The sequence below is a fragment of the Phacochoerus africanus genome, chromosome 14 (genome assembly GCF_016906955.1).
Source record: "Phacochoerus africanus isolate WHEZ1 chromosome 14, ROS_Pafr_v1, whole genome shotgun sequence".
NCBI lineage: Eukaryota > Metazoa > Chordata > Mammalia > Artiodactyla > Suidae > Phacochoerus > Phacochoerus africanus.
In genome coordinates this window covers 37628039-37641088 of record NC_062557.1, presented here as the reverse complement: position 1 = coordinate 37641088, position 13050 = coordinate 37628039, and the positions used below count along the sequence as shown (strand labels likewise).

Sequence of the window (13050 nt, the reverse complement as noted above, 5' to 3'; positions counted from 1 at the left end):
ACTAAGCAAGGCCAGGGACTGAACCCATGTTCTCATGGATACTAGTGGGAATCATTACTGCTGAGCCACGACTCCAGGATATTTCTTTCTTTCTTTCTTTGTGTGTGTGTGTGTGTGTGTGTGTGTGTGTGCGCCTGCAGCATGTGGAAGTTCCTAGGCTAGGGGTCGAATTGGAGCTACAGCTGCTGGCCTACGCCACAGCCACAGCAATGCAGGATCCAAGCCACATCCGTGACCTACACCATATTAAGCTTTACAGCAACGCTGGATCTTTAACCCACTGAGTGAGGCCAAGGATTGAACCCACATCCTTATGCGCCACAATGGGAACTCCCTGGGGTGTCACTTTTTTAAAAGGTTATTTGCATTTAAAAAGAAGTTACTCCTTATTTAGTAAAGAACACTTTTTATTTATTTATTTATTTTTTTTTTATTTTTTTGTCTTTTTGCCATTTCTTGGGCCGCTCTCGCGGCATATGGAGGTTCCCGGGCTAGGGGTCAAATCGGAGCTGTAGCTGCCAGCCTACGCCAAAGCCATAGCAACGCAGGATCCGAGCCGCATCTGCAACGTACACCACAGCTCACGGCAACGCCGGATCGTTAACCCACTGAGCAAGGGCAGGGACCGAACCCGCCACCTCATGGTTCCTAGTCGGATTCGTTAACCACTGCGCCACGACGGGAACTCCAAGAACACTTTTTAAATTAATACATATCTTCAGAAAGGATTGCTGGTATTCCATTTAGTTTTCTCCTTCTTCTTAAACAAGTTGCTGTAAGTCTCTGCTACCTCTCCCTGCATAAGAATTGACACTCTTTCCCCAGGTTTCTCACAAGTTAACCAGCCTTTATTTTAAAGTAGATTTTATTACTGTCTGGTATGTGTCTGCAATTGACAGACACATACTGGACAGTTATACAGAATGCCAGAGTGGGATGAGGAATATGGCACTTAAGTATAGATCTTCCCCTCAACATTTCTCTCTTACCACCTTCAACTAATTCTTTTCTTTTTTTTTTTTTTTTTTGTCATTTTAGGGCCACACCTGTGGTATATGGAGGTTCCAGGCTAGGGGTCTAATCGGAGCTGTAGCTGCCAGCCTACACCACCAGCCACAGCAACTCAGGATCCGAGCCATGTCTGCGACCTACACCACAGCTCACGGCAACAATGGATCCTTAACCCACTGAGCAAAGCCAGGGATCAAACTCGTGATCTCATCGTTCCTAGTCGGATTCGTTAACCACTGAGCCATGATGGGAACTCCCAACTAATTCTTTTAATGCACAGAAGAGTTGTAGTAGCAGGCAGGAACAAACTAGGTTCATGTTTTCAGCAGTGCACTTCTATCTGTTTATAAGCAAGACCTGTATCATGTTTTTACAGGAAGCAAAAAGTAATACTTAGGCTACTAAATTCTGCAAGATGGAAAAAGAACAGGCAGAATGATGAGGCAGACAATATAAAGTCTACCAATATTCTGATAAATAAACAATGACAGAAAAGGACATATAGAAAAAATATGGATCAAATTACTAGAATTCTGGTTAGTGATCACTTGGTAACTGATAATGAGTCTATACATCAACTGGCATAGAATTGCTAGAATGGAAATACCTGATTTCTGGCAGTACTCTTCAATTTTCTAATTCTGAAAAAAAATTTCATCTTTGTTTTAAACAAGACTCTGGACATTCACTCAAGAGAATTTCTTTAACTCTTTGTTAGGAGCAATGACAGATTATTGCTTAGAAATTGAGTTCTAAGTTTGGTTCTGAAAGTAACTTTCTTGAACAAAAAAACCCAACATTTCTTACCCAAGGGTCTTTAGTTTTTTGAGGGAAAAGGTGAAAAAATGAAGGATAATGTAAATGATGTGGTTGAGATACCAATGACTTTGAAGTCAGTCTGTAGGTTTGATCCCCAAACTCCACCTTGAGCAAGATACGCAGGTTACCTTTAATCTCAGCCTAAAGATCCTCATCGATAAAATGGGTATAATTCCACCTTCCTCACGGGGATACTGTGAGAATTACATGTGATGTGTAAGGTGCATATACATGCATCCCCATTCCCAATATTATCTTCCCCACAGGGTTGTTGCAAAGGAGGAAATCTATGGGGAAGTGTAAGCACAGGGTGTGGACTTCAGCAAGCACCTTAGAGGTATTTATTTCTTTCCTCTTGAAATCTTTTCCTAGGTTGGAACATTTTATTACTGGCTAGGAGTAATCTAAAATCTGATGGAATTAAAAATCCTATGAAAAAACATAAATGTAGATAAGCAGGAAATTTACTCACATATTTCACATATTCTTTCCACTGCTGCCACCACTGCATGGAGATGATAAACCAATTATGTCCTGGTTGCAGACCATACCTGCTCTCTCGTTCTAACCATCCCCTGTGCATACAAAAGAAATTTAGTACATCAAATGGTATACAAAAGAGATGACCACACACCCACAAATTACTGTGAGAAATTCTTCAAAGAAAAAACATGAAACAGATACAGTTGGGAGATGGTCACATTGTTAACTAGTGAAACACGGATAGCCAATTTCTGGAGTTATAACACCACTACTAAGCCTCTAAAAGAAGTTTTAAAAAAAGCTTTACTGAGGAATAACTTAGTAACATATTAAGTTACCTGAACTAAGTGTAGAACTTAGTGATTTTGGTAAACTTATTGGCATCACCACAACCCAATTTAGAACATTTCAATTACTCCCAAAATATATTCTATGTCTATTTTTAGTCAATCTTCAGTCAAACTACCACCCTCCACCCCATAAAGCCACTAGTCTAGCTTCTATTCTCATAAATTTCCTTTTCCTAAACATTTCATATAAAGGGAATATTATAACACACGGTCTTTTATATCTGCCTTCTTTTACTTTAAGCACATTGTTTCTGAGGTTCATCTGTGTTGTAGCAGATATCATGAGCTTGTACTTTTTTAAAATTACTGAACAGTATTCTATGCGTGTGTTATGTATATATATATGTTTATCTAAGATAACTGATAATTTGAAAGTGGCAAAGTGTTTTCCAAAGTGTCTACACCATTTAACATTCCCATCAGTATTATAGCAGGGTTTTAGTTTCTGCACATTCTTACCAACACTTGTTATCGTCTATCTCTCCTATCACAAATATCTATTGGATGTGAGGTGGTATCACACCAATTTTTAAAACACAGTATTTTTATTGAGAAGAAATTCACTTAACATGAGGTCATTGCATATTTTGAATGTACTAAATGCCATTGAATTGTATGCTTTCCAATGGTTAATTTTATGTTATGTGAACTTCTCCAAAACATTTTCATTCATCCCAACCGAGCAGTTATACATTAAGCAGTTATTCCCCACAATTGGACAATCATCAATCCGCTTTCAATGCCAAAAGATTTACCTACTCTGGATTTTTCATATTAATGGAATTGTACAATATGTGACCTTTTGTCTGGCATCTTTCATTTGTGAGGTTCACCCATGTTGCAGCATGTATCAGTACATTATCCCTTTTTATGGCTGTATAATATTTCACCACACACACACACACACACACACACACACACACACACACACACTTTGTGCATTCATTTATTTACTGATCGATATTGGGCTGTTTCCACTCTGTGGCTATTGAGAATAGCACTAGTAAGAACATTCCGGTACAAGTATTTGTGTGCCTGCTTTCAACTGTTTTACGTATATATCTAGAAATGGAATTGCTAGATTATGTAGTAATTCCATTTTGAGGAACTAGCAACTTGTCTTCTATGGCAACTATACCAGTTTACAATTCTACCAGTAATGAGTGAGGATCCGTAGTTCTCCACATCACCACAAAATTTATTTTCCCATTTGAAAAATTACAAATATCCTGTACATGCAAAGTGGAATTTCAATGTGGCTTTTTTGTTTTGTTTTGTTTTGTTTTTTTAGGGCCACACCTGCGACACATGGAGATTCCCAGGCTAGGGGTCGAATCCAAGCTGTAGCTGCTGGCCTATGCCACAGCCACAGCAATGGCAGATCTGAACCGTGTCTGCGACCCACATCACAGCTCACAGCAACGCTGGATCCTTAACCCACTGAGTGAGGCCAGGGATCGAACCTGCATCCTCATGGATGCCAGTCAGATTCGTTTCCCCAGAGCCACGACAGGAACTTCTTTCATGTGGTTTTGAGTTGCATTTTCTTTTCTTTTCTTTTCTTTTTTGTCTTTTCTAGGGCCGCACCCACAGCACATAGATGTTCCCAGGCTAAGGATCTAATCAGAGCTGTTGCTGCCGGCCTATGACACAGCCACAGCAAAGCAGGATCCAAGCCAGGTGTGTGACCTACACCACAGCTCACGGCAAACGCCGGATGTTAACCCACTGAGCGAGGCCAGGGATCAAACCCGAAACCTCATGGTTCCTAGTCAGATTCGTTAACCACTGCGCAAACGACGGGAACTCCTCCCCAAATCATTCTTAAAGTGGCAACACCAGATCCTTAACCCACTAAGTGAGGCCAGAGATTGAACCTGCATCCTCATGGATGCTAGTCAGATTAATTTCTGCTGAGCCACAATGGGAACTCCTCCTCAGGGGTTTTGTTGCCTGTTGTGATTGATTGTTTGCTGACATTCTTAAATTATTTTTTGTCAAGTCTATATTCTTTGTTATGTGTAGTCTCCAAAGTCTCTCTTCATTTCACTTGTGTTCGGCTAGTGTTTTGACAGATTCCCTTGAACGGCAGGAGCAAGGAAAGAGGGAAAGAAAAGGAATAGAGTGGGGGAGAAGGATAAGAAGAGGGAGGAGGATGAAGAGAGGAAGGAGGAGGAGAGATAGAGGATGGTGGAGTGGGGAGAGGAAGAGGATGAGAAGGAAATAAAAACCACTCCTGTCTTTGCAGAATGGCTGTGCTGGGGAATTCTCCAGTACTTATGCAGGCTCTTGACAGCTGGCTTAGCCTTCATGTCATGCATGCCCTGAGTCTAGAGATTAGCCAGAGGTGAAAACACCTCAAGTCTATTGTGAACATGCATCCTGCCAGGAGTACGTGCAAGGCTTTCTAAATTTGCTAGTATAAAAGTGTACTTTAAAATGCCCTATATTTTCCAAAGAAACTCTCTAGCTTCTCCTAGACTTTTGGCACTCTATTGTATGGATCAGTTATAATCTTTTGCCCCAGGTGGCTACAGTTTGTTCATTTTCCTCACAATATTTTTGAGGGATGCCCACTGTTTTTCCAGTCTGGTTAAGTTCTCAGGTGTACCAGAGATGAACTCCTTATGTCAGTTCTTTGAATAAACCCAGATAGATTAGAACAGAGAAACACAAATCTTTGTGATGCAGGTGTGCTTTGTTTCATCTGAAACCAGGCACCCAAACCAAGAAAATCTTAGGCTGCCATCTTCAAGAGTGACATGCAATGAGATAAGGCCAAATATAAATGCCAGAGCTTTCCTGTTTTTCAGTTGGCTTTTTTCTTTTAGTTTAGCATTTCTCAGTTGCCATAAATCTTTGACTCTTTTATGAGAATTATAACAAAATTTATGTTGACAGCTTTTAATTTTTTCTTTTGGCCACGCCCACAGCACATGGAAATTCCTAGGCCAGGGATCGAACCCATACCACAGTAGTGACCCATACCACTGAAGTGATAATTCCAGATCTTACCTGTGTGCCACAAGAGAACACCTTTCCTTTAATTTTCCATATTTCTACAGAGAGAAAGGCTACTGCAGCTACCTATTACACCAGTTCAATGAGTCTCTCCTCTCATTGTGCTTTTAATTTGCCTTTACTGAAAATGCAGGGACATACTAGCCATTCGGTCATGTATGTTTAGTGAAATGCCTATTCCAGTCTTTTGCATATTATACTTGGATTTTAAAATTCCGCATGTTATGGGGTTCCCATTGTGGCTCAGCAGTTTAAGAACCCAACTAATATCCGTGAGGATGCAGGTTCGATCCCCAAGCTTGATCAGTGGGTTAAGGATCCGATGTTGCCACAAGCTGTGGCCTAGGTAATAGATCCAGCCTGGATCTAGTGTTTCCGCTGTTGTGGCTATGGCGTACGGCAGTGGCTATGGCTCTGATTTGACACTTGGTCTGGGAACTTCCATATGCTGTGGACATGGCTCTAAAAAGACCAAAAGAAAGAAATGCTGGAGAGGCAACACAGTTGGTGATTATGTAAGTTGGTACAACCACAATGGAAAACAATATGGAGATTCCTTAGAAAAAACAGATAGACCATGTGATGCAGCAATCCCACTCCTGGGCATATACCCAGACAAAACAATGATTCAAAGGGATACATGCATCCCAGTGTTCATTGCAGCACTATTCACAATAGCCAAGACTTGGAAAACAACATAAATGTCCACCAACAGATGAATGGATTAAGAAGACATGGTACATATGTACAATGAAATACTATTCAGCTTTAAAAGAGAATGAAATATGGAGTTCCCGTCATGGTGCATAGAAAACAAATCCGACTAGGAACCATGAGGTTGTGGGTTCAATCTCTGACCTTGCTCCGTGGGTTAAGTATCTGGCATTGCCATGAGCTGTGGCGCAGGTTGCAGATACAGCTCGGATCTGGCGTGGCTGTGGCTGTGGCGTAGGTCAGCAGTGGTAGCTCCTATTGGACCCTTAGCCTGGGAACCTCCATATGCTGCGGGTGTGGCCCTAAAAAGCAATGGGGTTCCTGTTGTGGCTTAGCAGGTTAAGAAGAAAAATGAAATAATGTCATTTGTAGCAACGTGGGTGCAACTAGAGATTATCATTTAAACGAAGTAAGTCAAGAAGAGAAAGACAAATACCATATGATGTAACTTGTATGTGGAATCTAAAATATGGCACAAATGAACCTGTATACAAAACAGAAAAAGACTCATGGACAAGAACAGACTTGTGGTTGTTACAGGAGAGTGGGGGACGGAGAAGGATGGACTGGGAATTCAGGGGTAGTAAATGCAAACTATTACATTTAGAATGCGTAGACAATGAGGTCCTACTGTATAGCACAGGGATAAACCATAATGGAAAGGAATATTAAAAGAAGAAACTATATATGTATATAACTAAGTCACTTTGCTGTATAATAGAAATTAACACAACATTGTAAATCAACTAGAATAAAAAATATATAAATAAAATAAGCTATAAGGAAATGCTGTACAATATGGGGGAATACAGCCAGTATTTTATAATAACTATAAACAGAATGTAACCTATAAAAATTGTATATCACTGTATTGCACACCTATAACTTATACAATATTGTACAGCAACTGTACTTCAATAAAAAATAAAAATTTTTCCTATGTTGTAACAATCATTTGTACAACATAGAAACCAATCTTTTATCAAATAAATGATGTGCAAATGTTTTCTTCCAGTCTACGCGTTGAGTAGCTCTTGAAATTTTAAAGTTTTTTTTTTTTTTTTGGTCTTTTTTGCCATTTCATGGGCTGCTCCTGTGGCATATGGAGGTTCCCAGGCTAGGGGTCGAATCGGAGCTGTAGCTGCCAGCCTATGCCAGAGCCACAACAACGCAGGATCTGAACCGAGTCTGTGACCTACACCACAGCTCATGGCAATGGCGGATCCTTAACCCACTGAGCCACGGCAGGGATCGAACTCGAAACCTCATGGTTCCTAGTCGGATTCACTAACCACTGCACCACAACAGGAACTCCTAAAGTTTTAAATTTTGACTATGTCCAATTAATCAAAGATTTGTTTCATTTATGAATTGTGCTTTTAGTGTTTTATCTAAGAAATTCTTGGCAACCCCAAACCACAAAGATTTTCTTTCTTCTTTTTTTTTTTTTCCAGAAGTGTTACAGTTTTGGTTCTTAATGTTTACTTCTATGGGAACATTTGGACTACATTTTTGGGTATGGTTTAGATAAGGTCTAAATCTTTTTTTTTTTTTTTAAAGGGCCGCACCTGCGGCATATGGAGGTCCCCAGGCTAGGGGTCGAATCAAAGCTGTAGCTGCCAGCCTATGTCACAGCCACAACACCACCACATCTGAGCCAAGTCTGCAACTTACACCACAGATCAATGGCAATGCTGGATCCTAATCCACTGAGCAAGGCCAGGGATCGAACCTACGTCCTCATGGATACTAGTCAGATTTGTTTCTGATAAGGTCTAAATCTTTTCATCGTAGACAGTCAATTATTCCTGTATCATTTGTTGAAAAGACAAGCCTTTCTCCACTGCATTTTGTTGGCAAATTCGTAGGAAATTAACTGAGTGAGTATATAAGGACTTATTTCTAAACCATCAGTTAGTTTTGATTGATCTACATATGTCTATCTATATTCCAGTATCACAGTACCTTGATTAATGCAGTCTTTTAGAAAGTTGTGAATTCAGGTAGTTTTCCTATTTTGTCCTCTTTTGAAGTTGTGTAGGCTACTCTGAGTTCTTTATGTTTCTATGTAAAATTTAGGAATGTCTTATCAGTTTCTACAGAAAAGCTGGCATTTTGATTTGGATCATGGCGAATCTATAAATCAGTGTGGGAGAATTACCATCTTGAGAGTATTGAGTTTTCAAATCCATGAACGTGGAATGTCTCTCCATTTACTAAGATTTTAATTTCTCTCTGGCTCTGTAATTGTCAGTGCACAAGTCTCACGCTTCTTTCATTAAGCTTGCTTCTAAAGATTTTATTTATTTTGACTCTACTAAGAATGGAATCATAGTCTTATTATTATTATTTTTGGCATTTTGTCTTTTAAGGGCTGCACCCACAGCATATGGAGGTTCCCAGGCTAGGGGTCTAATGGGAGCTGTAGCTGCTGGCCTACACCACAGCCAAAGAAGCTATGCCAGATCCGAGCTGTTGTCTGTGACCTACACCACAGCTCATGGTAATGCCAGATCCTTAACCTACTGAGCAAGGCCAGGGATCGAACCCACAACCTCATGGTTCCTAGTTGGATTCGTTTCTGTTGCGCCATGACAGGAACTCTTTGATTGTCTTAATTTTAACTTCATTTTCAAATCACTCTTCGTTAGCAAATAGCAATTCAATTGATTTTTTTAAATATTGTTCTTGTATCCTACAACCTTGAACTAATTATTAATTCTAACAGATTGTGGATTCTTTAGAGTTTTCTATATATAGGGTCATGTTGTCTGCAAATAGAGACAAATTTACTTCTTCCTTTATAATCTGGATGCCTTTAAAAACTGATTTACTTTATCTTGCTTGATTCCACTGGCTAATACATAACAGATATGGTGTGAGCAAGTATCCTGATCTTACGGGAAAAGCCTTCAGTGTTCTACTATTAGAAAAATCAGGTCTTTCAAGAAATTTTTATTAGGTTAATGAATTTCCATTCCCCAATGGTTTCTCTGAATGAACATAGTCGTGTTCCAATAAAACTTCACTTATGTACACTGAAATTAGAGTTTCATTTAATTGTAAGGTGCCCCAAACTGTTAATCACCTTTTGATGTTTGTCAAACATTTGAAAATGTAAAAAAATATTTTTAGCTTGTAGGCTGTATAAAAATCAGGTAGCATTCCCAAGTTAGCCAAAGAACCACAGCATGATAACCCAGGCCCCAGAATAAGGTCTGTCCTATGCAACAGTACACGGGCACTTGAATATGTCCTCTGCTGTGTGCTGCGTGGAGTGTTCTGTTACTGCATGCATATATATTTACAACTGCTGTATCTTCCTGATGAACTGAAACTTTTATCATTATAAAACGTGGGTCTGTAGCAACCTTTCTTTGCTAAAAGCCACTTTTATTCTAATATTAGTATAGCCCCTTCGGCTCTTATGATTACCATTTGCTTGGTTATATCTTTTTCACCTTTTAATTTCAATCTATTTGTCTTTAAATCTCAAGTACAGATCATCCCCAATCTATGATGGGGTTATGCTGTGACAACCCACTATAAGCTGAAAATACTGTGAGTTAAAAACACACTTACTACACCTAAACTCCTGAACATCACAGGCTAGCTTAGGCTACCTTAAACATACTCGGAACACTTACAGTAGCCTACAGTTGGGCAAAATCATCTAACACAAAGCTTATTTTATTATAGAGTGTTGAATACCTCATGTGACTTGTTGAATACTACACTGGCAATGAAAAACACAATAGCTGTATTAGTACAGAATGGTAATAAATGTACTGGCTATTTACTCTTGTGACTGAGTGGCTGACTGGGAGCTGCTTACTGCTGCCACCCAGCATTACAAGAGAGATATTATATATTAGTAGCGCAGAAAAAGATCAAAATTCAAAATATACTTTCTACTAAATGTGTATCACGTCTGCACCAACATCAATCAAAAAATCCCAAGTCATTTTAGTCAATTAAAAAATTCAGTCTACCAGAGTTCCCACTGTGACTCAGTGGAAACAAATCTGACTAGCATCCATGAGGCTTCACTCAGTGAGTTAAGGACCCAGCATTGCCGTGGGCTGTAGCGTAGGTCGCAGATGCAGCTCCGATCTGATGTTGCTGCGGCTTGCAGCACAGGCCAGCAGCTGCAGCTCCGAATTTGACCCCTAGCTTGGGAACCTCCATATGCTTTGGGTGTGGTCCTGAAAAAGCAAAAACAAAACAAAACAAAATTCAGTCTATCTTTACTTTTTCACTAGAATGTTTAATTCATTATTATTTAAGGTAATTATTGGTACGGATTTATGTCTACTATTTTATGTTTTCCATTATGTCAAGTATTTTAATTTGTTCTAATTCTTTACCTCCTTTTCTGTGTTAAATATTTTCTAGTTTATCACTTAAAAAAAAATGAACTACATTTTGGGATATTTTCTTAGTGGTTGCTCTAGAGCTACAATATGAATTTTAACATATTCTACTTCAGATGAATACTAAATTATTCCAATAAAATATAGAAACCGTCCTCAAATATAGCTCCACCTCCTACTATTTTTGTACTATTACTGTCAAATGTTTTCTATAATATCACAATTTTTAAATTACTGTCTCATGAATTTATATTTTAAAAATCAGTAAAAAGAAATAGAAAAATGTTTATACTGTCTTTTATTATTAGCTACGTAATTATGTTTCTGGTGCTCTATTATTTCTTTGTGTTGATTCAAATTACCATCTGGTGTTACTTCTTTCCAGCCTTAAAAAGTTCCTGCAGTAATTATCCTAAGACATGTTTACCAGCAACAAATTTAGTATTTATTTAGGAATGTTTTAAATCTACTTTCATTTCTGAAGGATAGTTTTGCTGGATAAAGAATTCCGGGTTGGAGTACCCGTCGTGGCGCAGTGGTTAGCGAATCCGACTAGGAACCATGAGGTTGTGGGTTCGGTCCCTGCCCTTGCCCAGGGGGTTAACGATCCCGAGTTGCCGTGAGCTGTGGTGTAGGTTGCAGACGAGGCTTGGATTCTGCGTTGCCGTGGCTCTGGCGTAGGCTGGCAGCTACAGCTCCGATTCGACCCCTAGCCTGGGAACCTCCATATGCCATGGGAGCGGCCCAAGAAATGGCAAAAAGACAAAAAGACAAAAAAAAAAAAGAATTTCGGATTGACAATTTTTTCCCTTTTAGCATTTTTCTTTTTTTTAGGGCCGCACCCCCTGAGTGAGGCCAGGATCAAACCCACATCCTCATGGATATTTAGCTGGATTCATTTCCACTGTGCCACAATGGTAACTCCCCTTTTAGCATTTTAAATGCCATCTCACTGCCCCCCATTATTTATTTTCTTTTTTTCCCTCCTGCTTTTAAGATCTTCTGTTTGCCTCTAGCTTTGAACAATTTGACCAGGGTATGTCTAGATGTGGATCTCTTTTTATTTAACTTGTGGTTCACTGAAATTCTTAATGATTTTCAACAAATTTTGGGAAGGATCAGCCTTTAATTTGTCAAATATTTTTCTCTGCTCCTCTCTCTGTTTCTCTCTTCTCCTTCTGGGACTTCCATTATGTTGGTATACTTATTGCTGGCGTTCTACATGTCTCTGAGGTGCTGTTCATTTAATTTATTCTTTCTGTTCTTCATATTGGAAAAAAATCTCTTGGTCTACATTATACTTTGTTGGTTATTTCTCTGTCAGCTCAAATCTGCTGCTGAATCCCTGCAGTGACTTTTTCTCCATTCACTGTTCCTGTTTCTTTTGTTTTTGGTAGGGCTTGAGGTATGCAGAATTTCCCTGAACATGGATTGCACCTGTGCCAGAGCAGTAACGTCACATCTTTAACCTGCTGAGTCACCAGGGAACTTCTCACTCACTGTACTTTATAACTCCAGAATCTCCATTCAATTCTCTTTTAAAATTTCTACCTCTTTATTGATATTTTGTATTTGAGCGGTTGTAATCATTACACTTTAATTCTTTAAACAAAGCTTCCTTTAGTTCTTTGAAAACAATTATCATACTGCTGTGAAATCTAGTTGCTAAGTCTGACATGAATGGCCACCTCAGAGACAGTTGCTATCAACTAGTTCTCCCCCCTTATACAGGTCATATTTTCCTACTTCGCTGCATATCTTATAATTTTTGTTACTAAAAACTGGGCATAATTTGAGAATATATTTAAGCAACTCTGTTTTCTGTTTTTTCTCTCCTCTTCTTGGTGAGCCTGGTCAGTGGTTTGTCAATTTTGTTTATCGTTTCAAAGAACCAGCTATTGGTTTTATTGGTTTTTTTTCTCTTGTTCTTTGAATCTCTATTTTACTGATTTCCTCTCTGATCTTTATGATTTCCTTCCTTCTGCTGACTTTAGGTTTTGTCTGTTCTTCTTCTTTTTTTTTTTTTTTTGCCTTTTCTAGGGCCGCTTCCCGTGGCATATGGAGGTTCCCAGGATAGGGGTCTAATCGGAGCTGTAGCTACCAGCCTATGCCGGAGCCACATGATCTGAGCCACGCCGCGCCGTGTCTGCAACCTGCACCACAGCTCATGGCAATGCCGGATCCTTAACCCCCTGAGTGAGGTCAGGGATCAAACCCAAAACCTCATGGTTCCTACTCGGATTCGTTAACCACTGCACCACAACGGGAACTCCTATTCT

At 39.4% G+C, this 13050-nt stretch overlaps 1 protein-coding gene across 2 annotated transcripts in view; it reads right to left on the bottom strand.

Annotated features, from left to right (window-relative positions):
* Window positions 1–13050, bottom strand: part of USP32 (ubiquitin specific peptidase 32) — a 216698-nt gene that overhangs the window by 58279 nt on the left and 145369 nt on the right. For both annotated transcript variants that reach the window (XM_047759224.1, XM_047759225.1), the window contains exon 12: window positions 2303–2405. In XM_047759224.1, the coding sequence (XP_047615180.1) occupies window positions 2303–2405 (103 nt within the window). The remainder of the gene's footprint in view (window positions 1–2302; window positions 2406–13050) is intronic.